The 22,266-nt window shown below is 38.3% G+C and overlaps 1 protein-coding gene across 5 annotated transcripts; it reads left to right on the top strand.

Annotated features, from left to right (window-relative positions):
* The first annotated feature begins 75 nt into the window (after positions 1 to 75).
* Positions 76 to 22,028, top strand: MFSD11 (major facilitator superfamily domain containing 11). 5 transcript variants are annotated; one of them, XR_004841862.1, is made up of 17 exons: positions 76 to 224; positions 2,008 to 2,113; positions 2,457 to 2,612; positions 2,814 to 2,984; positions 4,529 to 4,584; positions 5,611 to 5,718; positions 6,124 to 6,203; positions 6,301 to 6,397; positions 8,431 to 8,489; positions 10,812 to 10,953; positions 11,804 to 11,844; positions 12,999 to 13,064; positions 14,929 to 15,054; positions 16,057 to 16,231; positions 17,244 to 17,379; positions 18,880 to 19,257; positions 19,687 to 22,028. XR_004841862.1 is itself a non-coding variant. In XM_035893294.1 (16 exons), the coding sequence occupies exons 4-16, from the start codon at positions 2,889 to 2,891 to the stop codon at positions 19,045 to 19,047; spliced, it is 1,350 nt and encodes a 449-aa protein (XP_035749187.1). In that variant the 5' UTR covers positions 76 to 224; positions 2,011 to 2,113; positions 2,457 to 2,612; positions 2,814 to 2,888; the 3' UTR covers positions 19,048 to 22,028. The 5 variants fall into 5 exon arrangements, 4 of the variants coding, with proteins under 4 accessions (XP_035749187.1, XP_035749186.1, XP_035749189.1 ...); XM_035893294.1 differs by having other exon boundaries at positions 2,011 to 2,113; positions 18,880 to 22,028; XM_035893293.1 differs by having other exon boundaries at positions 18,880 to 22,028.
* The last annotated feature ends 238 nt before the right edge of the window (positions 22,029 to 22,266 follow it).

The raw sequence follows: 22,266 nt of genomic DNA, 5'->3' as shown, positions 1-22,266 counted from the left end.
GAAGGGCCCCCCCGGGGGCCCACTCTGTTTTTTTTTTTTTTTTTTTTTTTTTTTTTTCTCTTTATCGGCGCGTATCCCGGAGGTGGCCTTGGCGGGCGCATGGAAAATTGCCCTCTAAATTAATAACCCGCCTGCCGCCGAAAGTGACCGTTAAGGCGGCTCCGCCGTGACCCGGAAGGACTCGACGGAGGCGGGGAAATTTTGAACAATGTGTGCCGAAAACGGTAAAAAAACGGAAATAAGGCGAGGGCTGGCTTCGCTAGGGGGAGGAGGGGCAGGAAACCCCCACCGCGTGAAAAAAAAGCGTTAAGGAAGGGAAGCGCCTCTCGCGCGGGCGGGAAGGTGACGGTTTAAAATGGCGGACGCGGAGTAGAGAGCGCTGTGAGGGGAGGTGGGCTCGGGCTCTCGCTCTCTCTGGGGCGGCTACTGCGGGAGCTCCGTGCTGCTCCTGCTGCGGCCGGTTGTGTGCTGTAGCTCTCGCCGGGAGGGGGCCTGGCAGGCTGGGTCTTCCGGGGCTCTCCTCCCCCTCGGTGCGTTGGCTGAGCGGCGTCGGTGGTTCTGGGGCTGCCCGCACGACGCCGGCCAGGAGATCTCCGCCGGCTGCACCGGCGCCCGTGAGAGAGCCCCGCGGGCCGAGCCGGGCAACCTCGGAAATCCTCCGTTACACGCCGCGAGCTCGGCAGGTTCATGCCTTGGCAGAACGCAGGGTACGATCGGAACGAGGGTGAGGATTAGCACAGCCCTTGTGTAAGGCTGACGAGCAGATTCCCCGAGTTCTGTCTAGGGAATTCGGTGAAAGCTGCTCCCCCATCCCAAAGGTTGTTGCTATCTCACTTCAAGCACTGAATCAAATGCCCAAACTCCGACTATGAACCATAATACCTAGTTCTCATTTTACAGCCATGATAAATGTTATCTATCTATTTGGTAATACTATGTTAAAAAAATAGAAACAAAGAAGAGACAGTTCTCTACTGATTTGTTTAATGCAAGGACAGTACTGGTATAAGAAAGCAATATTAGAAATAGTAGAAAGAAATTAGAAAGTAGAAATATTAGCAGTATTAGAATTTAAATCCTAAATTCTTACTGTAATTATGTTTAATATTTCTTCCACTGAAGTGGAGAAATAAGCAATGACATCAATACAAACCTAGAAGTGACAGTTTCTTTCCTGCTGCAAAAGACTTAAGAAGTCAAATAAACTAATACTGCGCATTTTGTATTGCTTCATGTCATATTCATTATTTTTTCCATGAGGATTTTGATTTCCCTAAAATGATGGAGGGAGTTTCCTGTGTCCCTTATTCACTAGTTTCAGAGCCACATCAAATCAATACAAGCCTGCTGCCAAAGATTGGTCTAGCACACCAGCCCAGTTTGCTACGCAGCCAGATGAATGCTTATGCTGGCACAGGGGGAAACGGGTGTGACTGACACAATGCCTTAAAAATCTGTTACTATAAATTCATAATATAGAAAAGGAAGAATCAGCTCGTGTTATAAAAAAATGCACCTTGATATTCTAATTGGTTCTTTGTAAAGCAGCCTCAGAATAATCATACCGATTTCTTCCACAAGCAAAGTGCATCAATCTACATTCTTAGAAAATACAGCTTAGGAGTTAAAAAAGAGTTAAATATGTAACAATAGCTGGGATATGGATTTTATTTAAGTCCTTTGCTGTAGATAGCACAGGTAAAATTTGATTATTCTATTCAATCAATTCTGTGTTTACTTCCCTTCCTCTTTGGCCATTGGTGAAGGGGAGCTGATTTAGCTGAATGCTCCGATCCTGCCTTGGAGGCCCAACAGGATAGGCACAGGAAAAAGCAGCCATTCAGTTGATAGAAGATGTGTGATTCCTTTTCAGTTTTGCTGAGAGGTTTAACAGAGATCTTCACAACTTACAGATCAATTGATCTTACATTTCTTACTTAGGAACACTGAAGCATAATGCTAAGGGTATGTAATTACTAAAACTGAATGTTATTCCTTGAAACAAAGCAGTGAAAGATTATGAAGACGTTCCTGAGTCACTGAGACAATGAAAGGCAGAAGCACTGTGCAGAGCGTGTGTGGTGGTGGCACTGGGATATTTAGTTTCTCCCAGGTGAGAATCGTTTCCCTTTGGGATGACTCTGTGTGTTTGAATTCAGCTAATTAGACAGTTTTCTTAGACAATTTTCTAAGACTTTTTTTATCTTGCTGGGTATTATTTAGTGGATGGAGATTATAATTCTTAAAAACTACTACAAATCTTTTTATTTTAAGGATTGGGAGATTTCCACCCTTGCAAGTAAAAAAGTGTACTTTCCTAAAACTGCATTTCCCATGGTGCACAAGGGCTTTCTAGGCTGGGTCAGCTGACCTAGATTGTGAAATGTGCCTTATTTCCTGTCCAATGTGCATGGAAATGACTCGTGTGTGCGAATGTCTCATCTTTCCTTCGTCAGGTGATTTAAAGGCTTTGGACTAGAATTCTGATTTAGAACAATGGCAAGAAACTGAGCTGATTAACTAGCTCGGTGTCTGGAAAACTGCTTTGGGGGAAAGAGATGTCACGAAGAAGGAACATACTGCAGTCTGCTCTGTTAACTTCATGGGAAAAGGTAGAGAGAATCTTGATCTTTCCCTTTTGTACCAGACCTTTGTCTTTGGTTTTTTTCTGAGTTACTGATTTTGTTGTACATTATTTGAGAGTCACCAGATTTCTTGATGGTCACATCCTAGCAGCTAATAAGTAGCTCTAAGTAATCATCATTTTTGAAGCTTGATTTCTTTTATTCTTTTTGCTTGTTTGTTTTTAACAGAGGTTAAGAGGAAACTTTTAAAAGAAAATAGAGTTTTTCCAGACTGACGCTGAGGACTTGGCAAGAAACCACAAAATGTCTCCTGATTCAAAAAAACTTTTCAACATAATTATTTTGGGAGTCTCATTTATGTTTATATTCACTGCTTTCCAAACATGTGGAAATATTGCGGTAGGTGTGAATTTCAAAGTGTGCCACATTTCTGTCACAGTTATTAATCCTTTCTTTTCTTTCGTGCACTCTAATATACAAGTTGCTTTACTTGGGATTTTTTTAATGTGCAAGACACCCTGACATTTTGTCTCCTTTCTTTTGGTCTAGTGTTAACTAGATTAAGTTGGTTAACTGGATAATTAAGGAGTTTATTTCTTTGAGATAGCATAGCTAGCTAGTGTGGCTGACTGCTTAGAAAGTAGAAAATTAATGAATCCTATTAAATGTTTGAACTTTGAAATAGGTTTTTGACAATTGCAATAGTTAACAATTATGTTGGACTTTCCATATTTCTGATTATTCTATAATCCCTTTCAAAATATTTGCCGACGTTATTATTAACCATGCCCCTATTTCTTCCCAGAATGTTTTTCCTAATCTAACATATTTTTCTGTTCTAACAAACTAGACGTTGAGGGGGAGTATGGGGATAACATCTGACAAGTAGTCAGGCTTCCACAATTGCTAAACTGCCAAGTCACCTTCCCTCTGAATAAGTAATTCACTGCTTTAATATCGCGTATCTCTGCATGCTGAAGCAAAATTGGGCATAACATAATCCAAATTTACTATTAAAAGCAGATTGTACTCTTACTACTTAAATTTTTAGAGAATCCTGCTACTGACATACTTAGCCCAGATCCTTTAACTTACTGAGTTGCTGGCATTGCTTTCCATATTAGTTATGTGCCTGAAGGACAGTTAGATTTCAACATACGTCTTGAGCCTACACGTCTTACAGCTTCTCTTTTGTTGCATGCAAGAAGAATCCTTTCTGGGTTCAGACACATAAATGCCCTTCACTGCATTATAGAATTAACTACTTAGGATAGTTTTTGTAGAAGTCATAGTGAAGCATGATACTGTCTGTACATGAGTCCATAAGTATAGCCCAGTGATCGTAGAAGTTAACGAATTCACAGCACCTCACTGAACTGGACCGAGTGATCATGCAATCATGTAATTTATTGTCATTAAAGTCATTACAAGTGACTTTCAATCAGATCTGCCTTCCAGTCCAACTAATTACATTGTCTCGTGATCACTAAAAGTGATTCAGGGGCAAAAAAAAGGGAAGAGGGAAATAACAGGAAACGGAAAAGAACGGAAATTCTTATCAGAAGTTCATAGGTCAAATTAAGAGTATTTTGAAACTTCTCCTTTTTTCCCACTTTTAAAATTAAGATAGTCATGCATATCTCCCTGAGAGGTGTTTTGTGAAACAAAAGTTTTGTGAAATATTTTAAGGTCTCTGATGAAATCATGATATAATCTTAAAGTATTAATTACTGCTTCATAGATGTTTCCTTGTCAAATATCTCCTTCGCCTTCATTATGGAAGTGTTGTGAGTTGTAATTAATACTTTAAATTATTTTAAGTACTTTGTAGAGCCTATTAATGATTAATTCTAATGTTTAATACTGACTTCAAACTGATGCAAGTGTTCTCAAACTACAAGATATTTTCTAACATATTACAACATATGATTGTCTCCTTGCAGCAAACTGTTATCACAAATTTAAACAACACGGATTTTCATGGCAGTGGCTACACGAGGTAATTTACACAGATCTTCTGATTACTTTGCTTCTTGCAGGGTGAAGCTAGTTATAATTCCATCTGGTAGAGCTACACTCTCAAGAGATTGTAGTGTTCTGCTGACTTCACAATTTAATGACATACTTAAAGCTGTTTAAAACACAGGCTTCTTACAGTCACGCTAGTTCTACTCTGAATTATTTCTAGTTGAACTATATATGTTTTGCATGTTTTCTTTGTAGGGAGAAAAAACACCATGCGGTCGTTGCATTCCCAGCATTTTATCTTAGGAGATGAGGAGTGTGGAACTTTTAAAATAAATGAAACTGCTGACTAAGGGCTTGGTTGTTTGCCCTTGTACACCTCTGTGTGTTTGTATAGGATAGGTGGTGTGGATCAACTTCCAGGAAATACTGCAACATAAATGTGAAAGGAGCAGTCAGAAAGATGAGAAGCAAAGCTATGAAAAGCCATTCTGATTGCTTATTGCACTGGCACAGCCAAACTCGCCAAGCATGATCAGGGAGCTTCTGTACACCAAATTAGGCTGTCATATAGGAAAACCTGGTTGCTGCTTTGAAGGGTTTACTGTCTTAATTTAAACTAAAAATACAACCGGCACAAAATATGTCTATAAAATTTCTGTGGTGTATTTGGCAGAAAATGGAAACCTCACTGGTAGATGAATGAGGCTCTGGAACGTTCTTGAGAAGCACTGGGCACAAAATACAATAACTATTGTTATGGCACAGTTTGACAAATGCGTGTTATAAATTACAAGACGTGCTTGCCTGCAATAGTTTGGGATGCTATTCAGCAATCCAAGAAACACTGGACACTCCTGTATTCCCATATAGAGTGCAATGGGTGAAGGCAATGGAGGAAAGGAAGGAAATGTTTGACCATGAAAGTTATGCAGTTACTTAAGTTATGTATGTACTTAAGTTGATACTTTGGAATTGACTGAATATTCTTAAATCAGTTGCACTTATACGCTATATGTTGTTTTAAGTACTTAATAATCTTTGATGTTTATTTACGTAGCATGGCCATTATTTATGGAGTATTCTCTGCATCAAATCTTATATCACCATCAGTGGTTGCGATAGTAGGACCTCAACTCTCCATGGTTGTTAGTGGCATATTTTATAGGTAAGTATTAATTTTGGATTTTTGGCTGCTTCCCTTGAAATCTTTCTTTTCATTTTTTTCACACCTAAGGCTACCGTGCCATACATGAAATTGTACTGTCTGTGTCAGTAGATGTGTAACCGCAGAGCACTTCAGCCTACTGGAAACAGAGTGTATTTTTTCCATTGCATGTCCAGACTCTGCTGACTGTGGAGTTCAGGTTGTGGTCTCAGATTAATGGCTATATAAAAAAAAAAAAATCTACATGCTTAGTGGAGTAAAAAGATTTACCTTTTTTCACATATGACCTGAACTGTTTTCCAACATCACTTATGAGAGTAGCTGATTTAGAAGCTAAGTGAGAGATCTGATTGTTAAAGAGCATGGTCCACTTTATATTCAATAAACTGATCTGTTCTATTCTAGTCTATACATTGCAGTTTTTATCCAACCTGCTACATGGTCTTTCTACACTGCCTCTGTTTTTATTGGCATTGCAGCTGCTGGTAAGCATTTTCTTACCCTGCTTACTATTCTTTGCTACATTTGAGTATACCTCTAAAATGTTTTTATTTCCTGAGCAATATGTTCTGTATATTTCAGTACTCTGGACGGCACAGGGAAATTGCTTGACTGTAAATTCTAATGAAAACACTATCGGAAGGAACAGTGGAGTATTTTGGGCACTCTTACAGTCCAGGTAAGCTTTATTTGTTAATCTTTTTTTGTTTGTGCACACATTCTACTTTTTACATTTTTTGATAAGCGGGAGACTGCATCTAAAATACTCCACTGGTACCTTGCAGTCAGTGAAGCAGGGGGGAAGGCTGGAAGCAATGTTTCTACCGCTGTTGTGCATTATAGAACAACGAACGAAAATTACATATTGCAAGCCTCTGCTCTCAATATGCTAAAAAGATACATTTCTGTTAGGGGAGCATGTGACATATGTAACAGAAATCTTGCTGATTGTGGAGGGCTGTACTAATTTGTGTCAGGATCCTGAGTGCACTAATAAGCCCTAATGGTCCTGAACAGCCTCACCTGGGACCTCCACCACACCCTTCCCATCTGCCCATGGGCCCAGGAGCCCCATTTAAACTCAGCCCTGGGCATTTGGTTCCTCTGGCCTGTGGACTGACTTCCTAGCTTGACTTCAGACCTGTCTTGTCAACATAAACTTGTACAATAGTCTGGACTGCTGGGTGACCCTGCCTACAAACTTTGGGTCTGCCCTGCTTGCCTTGCTTGAGTGCTGTGGGACTGGGCTCTAGCTGACGAGGCACCTTCTCTGCTGGACATGTTATCCCCCTTGACTCTTAGCCCTTCTTCCCTGAGGGAGCAGCGGGACCTTGCTGCTCGCTGACAAGTTGAAGTGAAGATATTGAAGTTGGACCTGGCAGTCAGAAGAGGGATCTTGTTATTAGCAGTTTTCTGATACTAAGCTTCGAGTGCTGCATCGACCAAAGAAGTCAATAAAAGACTTGGTATCAAGGAAGGTAGTGAGAACAAGGTAGTGGATGCTGTGTTGCTGCCACTGAGTATTTTGTGCAGATACGGTTTATGCCCCTTGGGAGAGTGTAATGTAATTAGGATATAGGGAAAAATAATAGAAATACATGAGAAGATAGAGCTGCTGACTTGAAGAGAGACTAAAAAGGCTGGGACTCTTTGCTTTGGAGAAAAAGCATCTGAGGAGGATTATACTGATGTTACTAAAGCATGAAGGCAGCAGGTGAGCTGAACGTAGAACTTGCTCACCAAATGCTGTACTCTTTGCTTGGTGAAACTAGAGGATTGGTTTGAAACAGATAAAGTGCTTCTTTACACAGTGGGCGATTCAACTTTTGGAGCTTGCTGCCACAGGAGGGTGTGGGGTTGGGTGGTATCAGAAAGATCAAAAAGGGATCAAGCAAATTGACTGGCAACAGGTCCACAAATGGTTCCTGAAAAGAGATACCTTTCACCACCCCTAATACAGCAGTCTGGATGTTGGGAGATAATGAGGGGAATGAATCGCAGAAAGTGCTTAGACTGGTGAGCCTGCACTAGATGGCATTCCTAACGCTGTTGCGGGGATGGAATACTGGATTAGTACAGCGTCAGTCTGAACCAGTGGCATGCTTTTTGTGTAACTTAAGTTTCAAGTTCCAGAATTAACATATCGTTATGTTATCAGAGTAGCAATTTCCACAAACCCAACTAATTGTGTGCTGTACAGTGAGTATAAAGCATGGCTTTATATGAGGAAACTTGACTCTAAGGCTGTTTTGAATTGCTATTCATTCAGAATTACTGTATTTCAGGAGACTGTAGGTAGGAACACAGCATTTCCCTTGAGCTGTTAACAACCAATTTAGCATTGCTGGGGCAATGCTTCAGACGAGACACATGACTCTTCTAAGGAAGTATTACAAAATCATCTCCATAAACATGTCAGCTTTCTAACGTATACCCTTCCAAAATTATAAAGAGAGGCAACTTAGACGGAGATTGCTTCATTTTTGCTATCACCTTGTGGCTTGATTGCTGGAAATGAATAGCTAGTGTTATGGGGTAGAATCCTTTACTGCGTTTGAAGTTTTGTATAGAGCAAGCAGATTGCATGGAGAGTGATTAGTGTCTTTATTTCTTTCACATTGCACAGTACTACTTTTTGTATTACTGTGGTGCTACAACCTTAATCATATCCCAAAAAGCACTGTTCACCTTTGTTGTCTTTTTTGTTTACAGCTTGTTTTTTGGAAACCTCTATATATACTTTGCTTGGCAAGGAAAAACTCGTATATCAGGTGGGTATTGCTTTGGTATATGGCATGTGCTTCCATATAAATATATGGGAGGCCGTCCTTTAAAGTATGGTAGCATGAATAAACAGATGAAATAATGAACTGGAAAGTGGCAAGAAACTAATACGATAGCAGACTTTTTTTTCAGTTTATTGTTAGGTAGACTATTTTTGGAGTATGTTTTTTGATTCAGTGTTCCATGGTACTCATGGCCCTTAAATTATGTGTGTTGTTCTTCTGCGTGCAATGCACTTTGAGTACCTTCTTTTAGGATAATGTCTATGAAGTTCTTCAGAATGCTCCTTTAGAATAAGATTTTCCACAATAGCTACTTTGGGATTTTCCCTGTGCAGACACACTTATGCCAAAATGCGCATATTTACAGGGAAGGATGCTCTGGAATGGCTGTATGTCTAATATACATGCTATCCTGTTGCAAAGTAAGTTCCTGGTGTAGACAGTCCTTCTAAATAAGATTGGAGACTGATTAACCTGTGAAATAAAGGAAAAGGAAGGAAACCCATCCCAGTTCACTTCATGGCTGCGCTATTCATTGTGCTGGCACAAAGCAGTAGCGAGACAGAGGTTGGAGTGGGCAGCTGGACTGAGAGCAGGTGGCGGCTGCTGCTGCTGCTTAAACTGGCAGCATTGCTGGAAGAGTGTGTAAAGAACTCAGTCTTCCTTTCTTGGCATAGTTTATGAAGACTTAAGTTCCTAATGGGACTGCAATTAATGCTATCAGTTTTTTGTTTGACATCATGCTAGACTGGTAAAGAGCAGGAGAGAGAACAGTAAACTGAATACTCTTAAGCTGGATAGTGGTTGAGACTCACTGGTTTTAAAGCAGAGATTTCTACTTAAGTAAGCAAGACATGGTATCAGCTAAGAAAATGGCAACAGTGAAAATAAAGTGAAATGTAAGATTTTAGTTCTAAAACCCGAGTATTGATGGAAAACCAACATCTTGTAAATAAATAAGGTCCATTGTCCTGTTCTATTAATGACTGTAAGAGTTTTCTTTATTGTAGTGTTAAAGTAAAATATCTACTAGAATGGTCAATTCTTTTAACATTTAAACGATGAGGATACTACTGCTGTAGGCAATCAGGAATAAGATGTTGATTTTTTAAATTATGATTATCAGGCTTCAGAAATACTGGCGTGGTGAGATGAATAGTCCACTTCATGTCTCTGTTGGATCTGTCTTTTCAGGTTCCCCACAGACATGACCCTGGTAGTGCAGCACAGGTTAATTTTTAAAAGTCAACTCCCACATTCCTTCCTCTTTAACACAAAGGCTTAAATGTTATTGAAAATATTGGAGACACTTTGGATCTGGTGGGCCTGAGATTCTGTGCATTCTAAATTTCATTGCTCTTTTCAACCACAGAGTAGAGCTATTGACTATGAGGGAGCTCTGCTGTTTCATTTGCCCCCTTCTTTAAATGTTCTGAGATTCCTCTTTATTAAAAAATGTTGGTATCGGGAGATCTGACAGTGCTTAAAAATCAATTCCTCCTTCCTTTTACTACCTAAATGAAAATTTCACAGGCGTTTTAAGATGAAGCACATATTCTCTTTTTGATCTGTAATTGTACACATTATTCTTAATTGATGTAGAATGATTTTATGTTTACCTTTAAGCTAAAGGGGAAGCAAATACAGACATAGGCAGTATCTTCAGAATCATACACCAGTCACAACTATTAGCTGTTTCTTGGCTTTTTTTTCTGCTTTGTATTTGTAAATGGGAATGACTTCTGTGTTGCAGATTTTCCCATGCCAAACAAGTTGGTTAGTGCAGCAGAGCTCGTGTGTAGGGCAGCAATTGCCTTCCTCCAGCTGCATGTTGTACACTGCGTCAGTTAGGTTTCAGTGGTTTTAAGGCCTTTGTAGTTTACAGGTTTATGATGTTACAGTGCTGATGTTTCTGATGCTGGTAAAGAGCTTTTTTGAGAAATCTGAAGGGTTTTGGGGTACTTTACTGTGTCCACTCTGAATTATATGTCTTAAAAGATGTGCTTTCTTCCGCTAATAATTTATGCACTTCCTTTGTTAATTGGCTCCTCCTTGGTCATACCCTTTGCATGGCAGAAAATGCAAGTGACACTGTTTAATATGCTGATATTTTATTAGCATCATAAAACTGAGACAGGAATTTGCAAGCAGCTGGGTACCTTTTGCTCCATGTGGAAGGTAAGTTAGAAAATTAGTATGCATTTTAAACACTTATGTAGTATGTCGGTGTTAGTTCTTCGAAGGTAGTTGAATTGGTTTGAATCGCTTTTGCACATCTAGTTATGCCTCCTCTTTGTTTTTCCACAGAGAGTGATCGCAGAACTGTCTTCATTGCTCTGACTGTTATCAGTCTTGTGGGCACAGTTCTGTTCTTTCTGATTAGGAAACAAGAGGACACAAAAGCTCCAGGGGAGGAAAATTCTGCTAATGAAATCCTGGGGGACAGCTCGTAAGTGCTTATGGCAATAACATGTTGTCACATATACTCATTTGTGCTCCTGCTCCTCAATGGAACATTGTGCATTCACTTTCCCATTTATGCTGGAAACATTAATGTTATGAACAACCTGTAGAATTTAGAGATTTAGTAGAAAAGTGTCTGCACTTTAACAAGTGAGAATTAATGTTCTTTATATGACATATTTTCAAGGGTGGGGTGCAGTACTGCACATCAAGTTTTTCCATTAATAAGTAAGTGCCTTTGGAAAGATAGCTTTTATCTCTTTCCCCTTCCCCCCCGCCACTGGTTATTAAACATGTATCTGCCTTTCATAGTCTGTCTTGCCCTCATCAGCCCAGTTTAAAGGCTGGAATAAGCAGAAATTACTTCCTTTTTATAGGTTATCTTTTACATACTGAAACATGTTTTTCATATTTTCTCTAAATATATATATGACACCTTGCTAAATACATTAGAAATGCATATAGGTACACAGATAGATTCAGTACAGTTTTGCCTGAGGCATAAGTTTAAATATTTTTGCTTTATTTAAAGAACAACAAAATGTTAGCAAAATATTAGTAAGTATGCCAGTGACAAAATGTTCAAAGCTAAAAATGCTCAGAAGAAAGATTCTGTTGAGCTGGTTAATTTTTGAATGGCATTCACTAGCACAGGCAGCTAGATTTTGTGGTTAGTTTAGATTCTCAGAAACTTTTAATAATAAATTAGGATATTGCAGTATATAGTGCTGGGCTAGAAAATGTACAGAAAATTTGAAAAATTAAGCTGCCTTTCAGCATAGCGATACAGTGTGGTTATTCTTTTTCCATTTTGACTAAGTAATTTATTTACCCAGGTCTGCACAAAACAAAATGGCGAGAGCAGTGGCTGCCTTCAGTAAGTACTGTTTCACGTAAGAGTTGCTTCAAAAAATACGGACATATCCTTTCCAGCTCTTCGTGATTCTGCTGGTAATGTGATCATGTACAAGTCACTTAGAACAAAAATTTGTGAGCAAATAAGGTTTTAAGAATGCATTTCAGTTATTCCACTTCAAATGCAGACCTTCAGAGATGGCCTGCCTGGAAAACTGACTGCCAAATGGTAATGGTTTTCAGACCAGAGATGACAGTTCACATAAGGACACAGGACTGATGCGTTTTGAGCCTTGAGGAATTCGGTTGTCTGTGTGAGCATTTGTGATTTTGAGCCTAGCCAAAACAAAACAGGGCTTGCAGCTGGAAAAGCTTGGAGACCACTGAACTAATGTGTGGGCGAATTACTGTTGATGTATGATTGGTGTGAGCTGGCTGTGCTACAGAAGTGCTCCTTATGGGTGATGATACCATACAAACAAAGCTTGACTGCAAGCAAAGAAAGTGAGGTAGACTTCACTTCAATTACGTACTAGCATAGTCCAGTATTTGCAGGGGTACTTCCTTGGTATCGTTTTAGATCCAAGCTACTTTACAACAGATTCCTTACATAGATGAGCTCAAAAACTGGTCACCACTTGGGGAAAGCTAGTGTGTGACAGGTTTGGGTTTTTTTAAATCCACTAACATAACAAGTTGAAGAAGTTGTTACATGTTGCTTTGTCTTGTCTTTAAGTGATACCAGTTAAGGACAACGGTTTTGAACTGGAGCAAACGGCAGTTTCCACTGACGTTTGATGTGGTCTGCCTGTGACTGTTAAGTTTGTTTGGAGAACCTGGGGCTCTTCACTGAGAATTTACTTATCCTTTTAGGAGACAATTGCCATGAACTGAGAGAGAGTACAAAAATAGAATGAGCAGAAAATTGTCTGCTAATTGAAAACTGTGTATCCCTTCTTCAGTATTTCCACCTTTGCATTTCTTACTAAAAAGGATTTCAGATAACAGCATTTCTTTCAAAGGGCAAGTCAGGGTTGGTTTGTTCAGCGCTCTGTTTACTGTAATAAAGCCACAGTTTGCATCCTTTTAACCTATTTTTGCAAAGAGCAAATGAAAATGTAGCTTGTCTTAATAGTTATATCAGTTTTATATTAATTTCAATTTATGTCTTTACAGAGAAATCTATAAAGCTGAGCTTCACCAAAGAGATTCTGCTTCTCAGTGTTACAACAGCCTACACAGGTATGAAGCAAGCAGAGCATGTAATTATGTAGCAGTGTCAGGGCATTGTTTGGAATTTTAACCCCAGAGCAGGATTGCAATTCCATATCTCTGCAAACATTACTCGACTATTTCAATTAACTTTGAACGAGTTAGTTAGGACATTTCTGTGTTCTGGAAAGTGTTTCAATACAGGAGGTGGGGTGCACCTAAATCTGCAGATACTGACAGATGTAGTAATACTTGGTGTTCAGTACAGTTCTGGGTCACCCAGATTGAGGGTTAGGCAAAATGTACATAGCTGGTCATTTGGCATTACACTATAAATAGGTTGTAGATTGTTTAATGCAATTGCATTGCATTCAAATTATTTTTGTAGAATATACTTCCAGTGTTGCCTCCATTGAGGTGTGGGAGACTACTAACAGTCTTCATTTTAGTTTTGGTTCTATTGGGAAAAAGTTTAACCATTTTCAACTATTTTTGTCATTGGTATTTGCTGTGGCAAGAGCTGTCTCTCTTTAGCAACTTTAGTTAAATCTGGTCTGCCATGGTTAACCCAAGGTATGAGCTGTGAAATAAAAGTACATTTATTTTTGTCATTATACTAAAGTGGTTCTTCCACAAAAATACTGTAAAATGTTCAAAATGCTACAGGGATCCTTTTAATGGATTTTTGGAGGGTTTCTTCCTCCTGATTTAGCTTCATGTAGTTCTGTTCATGAGCAAATTAAGTTTTAGGAAGAATAGGTGCGTTTTCAGAACCTCAGCTTTGAGTTAGTTGTGAAAAATTGTTGTTAGCTCTTGTAGGTGAAAAGAAAGACTTAGATGTGAACAAACTATAAGCAGTGCTGTAACATCTGCTGAAGTTTGCAGTCAGCTTCTGGTAGAGACATAGCAGTGGTAGCTACCAAGTCAGCTTGTACCAGCTGCTAATTTGAGTTACCAGGTACTTCGCAGCATCTCCAGTGTTGTGTTAACCCAAATTAACTAACTTGAATTCCTCTTAGATGTTTAGTGCAATGGGAATGTGAATCAAGATAAGGGAAGGGAGTCAGACAGGTTTTGCACGATTAATCTGCAATTTGGTCTTAAAGGTAATGGGGGGGGAAAAAAAAAAATCAGTCCAGCTTGGAAAAAACAGCTGCTGCCATCTGGTGGCTCTTGGCGAATATTGCCGCTTTCTGTAGGAAAATACAAAATCCTGTAAGGCCGACAAAAGCTTTCATTTCCAAAATCCACTTGGCATTGTTTTAAATATACTTTTAATTAAGAACCTGATATTTTTACACTGGTTGCTTATAGTTATGTTAGTTGAAATTGGCTATGTTACCTTTCCTCAGAGTAACGGTGATAGATAGAAAGAAGTGTTTTAAACAAATAGCAGTTAAATAGCAGTTTTATTTCATTATGTATGTATAGAAAAGTAGCAGTGTGTGTTAGGAATCTTAGCTCCTTATTGCTATTGGGGGATGCAGGGACTTTCTTAGGAATGCCATAACTTGGGGGGAAAAAATCTGACACTGAAATTGTGCTTTATTTCTTCAGTTACTTTAAGCATTTTCTCACATGGCACTTCTCATTTGGATGAAGTTCCAAAGTTCTTGAAAAGTAGAAATACAAACTATATATAGGGATTGTGTCAACAGAAGCAGTACTGAACCTGAGTGCGTGTGGCGCTAATTAGTGATGCTTTTTTCTAATACAGGTTTTGTAAACTGGCATAGGAGGATATTATAATTACATAGTTTAAAATTCCCTGTTTGCTTCTGTTACACATACCTCATTTAAATATATGTGAAAGATACTTCAGGGAAAACGTAAAGAATTTTTTCAAAACTCTCATAATAGTTCATCTATCAATTTTGTTTGGTTTCCTTCAAAGGTTTGGAGTTAACGTTCTTTTCTGGAGTATATGGAACATGTATTGGTGCGGTGAACAGGTTTGGCAGTGAAGAGAAAAGCCTTATTGGTCTCTCTGGCATTTTTATTGGTGTTGGAGAAATTGTAGGTGAGTCTAAATTTACTGCCTTACAGACAAAAAAGGATTAAGATGTAGTTACTCAAAATGGGTTTTGTATTTAACTGAATAGTGTCTTTCAAGCTTCCAGCAATGGTTATGTAAACAAAAAATGAAATATTAGAAATAAAGTTGTCAGCATGGTTTCTTATTGCACTGTGAATGATACGTTACACCATGTAAAATGAATGTGGGCGCGGATGTGAAATACTGATGCCTATGGATCCTAAGATTTTGCATTCTTTTTGGGTTAGTGCAAAGAAATACATAAGACTTAGCATGAGAGAAACACTAGGCTACAATGTTATTGGGGAATTTTCAGCATTTTAATATTCTGTTTTTAATTAGTATTCTGTTTGCATTTTTATTGTATCTCAAGTACTGTTGTAACCATTAAATTTATTTAAAAATATTACACTAAATATTTCTTTCTTTAGAAAAATTAGCTTGTTATATCTGACACTTGATAAAATTGAATACAGGTAATGCTCGTTAAGTAAATTTTTCTTTTGCTTAAACTCAAGTACTGCAGTGTTTAAAAAACCAAAACAAACAAACTCCAAAACACCACTGTCTTTGTTCACTGGCAACTTGGATCCTTAGAGAAATGCATATTATCACAATTAAAAGAGCTAAGCACAAGGCCATTCATTTTCACTTAGTGCTGTTGCAATACTGGATGAAACAGTGGCTGCTGAGAAAGTACTTGCAAAAAGGTTAAGTGTCTTCATTGGCAATCATCTGATAAATGTCCTGCCCACATTTCCCAGACATCTCTAAAGGTTATGTCATTTGGCAAATGGGGCTGGCAGATCTGGCAGACTCCTTGAGACTGTTTTCACGTCTGTCAATCTTTCAGTTATCCAATATGGGGAAGTTTATAATCTTAAGTTTTCAGCTTTTTTTTTTTTTTTTTTTTAGTATTTTAAGTTTGGTTCTGTTCTTTACACCTTCAGTTCTGATTTAATTATCTACTCTTTTTGACTCATACAGGTGGAGGAGTCTTTGGTTTACTGAGCAAGAACAATCGCTTTGGCAGGAACCCTGTTGTGATGCTAGGCATCATTGTCCATTTCATAGCCTTTTATTTAATTTTTTTCAACATGCCAAATGATGCCCCTATTGCTCCTATGGAAGGAACTGATGATGTTGCTTATATGATTCCAAGGTACGTAAACTTTTTCCTTTGGCTGGTACAACTCAAGATGTATATAAAGAGCTTTTTCCTTTAACAGAAAACTCCTTGAAGCTGCTTTTCTGTGTAGTGAGTAACTCCATAGAAAGAGCTTTCAGAAATTCTGGTTTTATTGAAGGTAGATATTCTACCAGTGTGGACCCAATTTAGGAATTTAAATGGCATAAGAATAAAAAGCATGAGGATGTTTGGTAGCAGTTCTGTCACTTGAGAGCTGACATTCCTGACATCTAATACAATAGTGAGGCCAGCAACTATTGTATTAGGTGTCAGGAATTCAGTTTATTATAAAACAGCGTTGGGCTCAGTTTTACTACAGCAGGGAGCACCAGCCTTGCACTGCTGCGCTGGTTTCCAAAGTCTTTGAATGCTCATTGTCAAAGTCCACTTGATCTAACTGGAGCCATACTATGCCTGTCTCTTATATCACTCAGTGTTAGGGGAAGAACATAGAGAGCTTTCTTACCTCATCATTGCGCCTTTCTTTTGGGGTGTATTTTTGACAATTTGTGTGAAAATACAGTGTCGTCAGTGCAGACACAGCTGCTGACTTGCAATTACAAGCATTTGTGCCTGTGCTGGTGACTATTCTTTATTTAACTGGAGTATTTTTCTGCAAAATGAATTGGTATTTCTCTAACATTCCTGCAGTTTTTATGAACTCACCATGTGTGTCTCAGCTTTTAATCACTGCCTTGTGGGTTTTGTGGCTCCAAGCACCAAAACGAGTTCTTCTAGTGGTTCTAATTCAGTGCAGAATTGATTGTAGGTAACAGTAACAGAAGTCTTAGCGTTTGAGAAATTAAAATCTGATTAAATGATTCTTTTTGCCAAGCCAAGCGTTCCCAGTTCTCTTCCAGTGAAATTTAAAGTTTGATAACTTTCTTCCATTCTCACTTTCCAAATAAGTCTGCCAAAAATAGTTTATAGATATGTAAGCTGTTTGAATGAATGGCTTTTAAATTTGATTTGCTTTCTCCTTCAGCAAAGAAGTGGCCATATTCTGCAGCTTTCTGTTGGGCCTGGGGGACAGCTGCTTTAACACCCAGCTCCTCAGTATTTTAGGATTCCTGTATTCAGAAGACAGTGCTCCTGCCTTTGCCATCTTCAAGTTTGTTCAGGTATTATGTGATGCAATCTTTTGAAAGTATGACTGTTGGAATGTTAGTGAAATACTGGGCTGGGTTTTTTCATGAGCTTAGAAAAATTGTTATTTCTGCAAAGGATTTCAGCCTGTTTTTTATCTTTCACAGGAGAGAAGAAGTTTTTAGGTAGGAGTAGCTTGATGGTATAGCTTTGTGCGATTATATAATCGTACTGCTGTTACTTACAAGTTTTGAGGGAAATTAGAAGTGTTGGGAATTGCAGTTTAAAGTCAAAAGGCGAGTACAGTTAACCAGACTTGGATTTTATTTAAATAACCATTTACTGACTTTATTTACTCAAAGAAGTCTTTGACAGAGGGTTGTGAGTTAAAAGGAAACAAGTTGTATAAATAGTGGTTAAAGATTTTGTGGATGTTGTACCGTATCACTGGGAATTACCAGGTGGTTATGCAGACAAAAGAAGAATTAAGTAACGTTTGTGTGTCCTTAAGTTGTCAGAATGCCAAAATAAATGTGTCTGTGCTAGCTCTCTGAAAAGTCTTCATGAAATATGAGCATGACTGCTGTATTTTGGATAGATCGCTTCACTCACAGGCATTAATCTTGTTTGGTACTGAACTTCCCAGGTCAGGATTGGTGTTGATCAGAGGTATCAGTAGAAAAAATGGTGGTGCAAAGTATTGACACTCTTCATTCACGGGCACAGAATAGCAAGCAGAGGTCAGAGTGTCTCTAGTTTAAAAGATGACAGCTGCTTGCTTCAAAGATATTTTTTTTCCCTTCTGTGCTGCTCCATTTTTATATCATTCTCAGTGATATGTAAGAATTTGAGATAGACATGGAATATAAAGATTCGTTACAGGTGCAAAGTATTGACACTCTTCATTCACGGGCACAGAATAGCAAGCAGAGGTCAGAGTGTCTCTAGTTTAAAAGATGACAGCTGCTTGCTTCAAAGATATTTTTTTTTCCCTTCTGTGCTGCTCCATTTTTATATCATTCTCAGTGATATGTAAGAATTTGAGATAGACATGGAATATAAAGATTCGTTACATAAGCTCTAATGACAACTTTACCTTTAGAAAGGATAAATTGCACGTAAGCAACACCGCTTGTCAAAGCCTCTAGCTATTTTGATATAGAATAGTTTGTGATGCTGTAAAACTGGAAATAGTTTTCTGGATTTTGTTTTAAAGCCTTGGCAGTGTTGTCTAGACAAACTGTTTTCAAATACCAGAGAACCACATTTGCAATGCTACACACACTTTGAGTTTTGTGTTCACTTCCTGCAGTGAACACACTTAAATAACAAGTGAAAACGACATCTGTTGTATATCACATGAAGACATATGTAGAGGTATAATGGCGTTTTAAGATTATATATCTTCTACAGAGGCATGCTACTGAGAGTTACATATTAAACTGTGTGTATGTCAGTTTGATAATCCTTGTGTAGTAATGCTAGCCTGGATATCTCAACTGACGATCTTTTTACATTGTGTTTTTTCCTCTCAGTCCATCTGTGCTGCAGTTGCGTATTTCTACAGCAACTACTTTCTTCTGCAATGGCAGCTCCTGATCATGGTGGTTGTGGGCTTCTTTGGAACAATTACCTTCTTTGCAGTGGAGTGGGAAGCAGCAGCAGCTCTTGTTACCCGTGGCTCGGACTACAGCAGCATTTGATCTAAGTACCATACCTAGTCCAACATAAGGAAAACCGCAGGCACGTTTATTGTGAAGTGTTGCAAGAAGGTGAAAAGATCAAGTCGCTGCAGAGGTTAAGATGGAGGAAGCTACTACTAAATCACCATCAGCCTAACTGAATGTGAAACATGAGGGAAAAAAAATGCCAAATTTGAAAGGCTTTTTTCTTGCTTTAATCAACTGAGCATGGTATGCATGTTCTTAAAAATCCAGTAGTAGAAATGGAAGGAAATGTAGAGATCTATGTATTGAACGATTCTGTTCTGAGATGTATGTTTCAGAATGCAATTGCCTATCTTCACTCTACCATATACTCCAGAATTACAATTTCATTTTTTCCCCTTAAATTCTTTTTCCTATATTCTAGTTCCGCAGACACCTGAATTCTTGTATTGAATGGGTGATATTTTTATAAGGTACATTATATCACAGAGTGTGTCTGCACAACTGCGAAATCAATTTGTCATTGACTTTTTCAACAACTAGATATGTAGAAGTGTTTCTGTGGGAAAAGTTGCCTTCTGATTCTGTATCACCCAGTTCCTTGTTTCCCAACCATTTGTTTATTAATCTATTTCATGTGCTTAAACTTTATCAGATGCATTTTTTTTTTTTAAGAAAGTGGATCCAGGCTGTAGTGTGATACGAAAGATTTTACAAGAATTTGAAGAAATTACCCTTAGCCATCTTAAGGATGCGATCCTGAGATCTGTGAAGTATTGGTAATTGAGAACAGTCTCCTGGTCCAGCATCTCAGAATTGAACTGTGTTCGCGTAGCTGCTGAAACTTTCTCAGGGTAATGCTATGTGAAGGACCATAAGACATGGCTTTCCTCCCAGATTCCCAAATAGTTCTTTTGAGTTCAATGAAATTTTCATCACAATCTGTCTACGATACAGTTTATCAAAATACAAATAGACTCAGAATGTGAACTGTAAGAATAATCTTGCAGTGTTTATTCTACATAGTCTAAAAATACCTGAAATGCTTGACATACGTTGTTTTATTCGGTATATTTTGGGAAAACTGTACTGTAATCTTACTCTGCCAAATGCGAAAACAAGGATACTAGCATAGTAACTAAGTTTTAATGCAAAACTGTAATAGATGATGTAATACAGGCAGTGAATGCAACTTGCCTTGATTTTATCTATGTGACTCTGTAGTACTTGCAGTTATGTTTCTCTCTGGCAGGTGAACAAATTGCAACCAAGAGCAGGTATGGAACACTGAGAAGGTGTTTTTAGACACTCCACGTAGCTGTTTTTAGAAAAGTACCATTTGCCAACCTCTTTTTATGCACAGTCAGAATGTTAATGTCTTGTCTTTAAAGACAATTAAAAAAAAGTCTATACTCGAGTATGTGTCAGTATTTCCTGCATGTCATAACTATGTAGGTGTACCCAAGATTAAACTCAGTGAGGGCGTATGGTATCTCCTGTGATGTTTGCTGTCACTTTTGCTCTCACAGAGCACGTAACACGCAACTCCCATGAAGCACAGCCCTCTCCATGCACAGTAAAGCAGCAGAGAGGGATTATTTTGCAGGCCCATAGAAAGGGATTTTTAAATTCACTGCAGGTTTTTGCTCTGAGATCAGTAAGGTGCTAATGGGAGGATGAGAGGGCACCTGAATGTTTGGCAAGGAAAGAAATCTGTGAGGACAGCCAGGAGAGAAAGCCTTTGTGTGTTCCCAGGAGATTTAATGAATGATGTAAAAGAGAATGAGACACAACACACATTTGAGCGAGGGGTTACCGAAGCCATTCCAATTTGTCAGACAAACTGAAAAAGCATTCAGTATTCAATCAATATATATGATTAATGTGACTAGCAGCTTTGTAATGCTCTCTCTTATCCACTCCTGTTATCCTGTAATTTGAAGCATACTATTTTTATATACTGAGCACCATAAAAGGTATAGATGATAGGATGCTGCCAGTGATCAGAATTCTCATGTTGCGACACACTTGTGTTTTCTCCCAAGTACCAGAGGGATAAAGAAGGTTTGGGTTTTGTTTTTTGTTTTTTTTTTAAGGTAGGGAATTACTGACTTTTGTCTCCGAATTCTTCCTGGAACCTGTTTTCCCCTATGTACTGACAAGAGAAGGAAGACTTCACAAGCAAGTTCACAAGGAAGTTCACAAGGAACAATTTTGTCCTGCAGTACATTGGGGGGGAAAATGATTCTTGGGTCTTCTGGTGATGAGTAACTTATAAATGCTTTTAAAACAATGTCATTTAATTGTAGCTAGGTTATGGGTCTCATGAGGTTGCTTTTTAAATTGATCCATTTTAATGATGAACTTCTGTGTTGTTCGTCTGCCATAGGAGAATTAGATCAACTATTTTATTAGAAATAAAAAAAAATGGTAAGTTTATGTAGTTTCAAAAAGTATTTTGGGACTGATTTTCAGGGTGGTGTGTTTTTTTTTTTTCTTTTTTTCTCTGTCCTGCTTGGTCTGATTCAATATCAGATAATGTTAGAAGACTGTTCAGGACTGTTTATTGGGCCATTAAAGTGAAGTAGTTTTGCTCTGTGACAAGTTTTACAAGAAATCATGAAATTCTCAAAACTGCATCATGAATAGCCAGTTTTTGGGTTGGTTTTTTTTTTTTATACTATTAACTATATAAAGTATTGCTTCTGACATTTGATCTTAAGAGACCATTCTCGGTGATTCAAGCTGATGATGACACATGATTACTTCTCACTTATTCATACTTCTTCGATTTCTCTGGAGGTGAAAAATCCACCCAGCTATACACAATTGCTAGTTCGATCAAAATTTTTTTGTATAGCAATATAAAGAATAGTAATGCTGATATCCATTTATGATTCCACCTCTTAATTTTTATCAGCATTTACCAGCCCTGAGACTGCGCCCCATTCGTTTCACCTCCTTGGCCTTTGAACAATTTCATGTTAATCTGAATTGGGAGTTTACTGTTGAATTAAGTGGGATTTGAAAAGTTTTTTCAAAAGGCTTTTGCTGTGTTTGTGGTATTGTGGGTTTGTTTTATATTAGGGATTTTATCTTTATAAGTGAAATTACACATTAAGTTGCTTGGGTTTATTGAAAAGTAAAAAGTCATTTGTTGGTTTTTTTTTCCTCTTATCCTTTTAGATTGCTACTAAGGTTTAATATCTTAATGTATCACACCCCCAAGTCTTTCAAACAAATGCTAAAGAGGAA

Source organism: Egretta garzetta, unplaced genomic scaffold (assembly GCF_000687185.1).
Source record: "Egretta garzetta isolate BGI_Z169 unplaced genomic scaffold, ASM68718v1 scaffold34, whole genome shotgun sequence".
Taxonomy (NCBI): Eukaryota; Metazoa; Chordata; class Aves; order Pelecaniformes; family Ardeidae; genus Egretta; species Egretta garzetta.
Note: the sequence above shows the minus strand (reverse complement) of the source record. Positions and strands in the feature narration are given on the sequence as shown.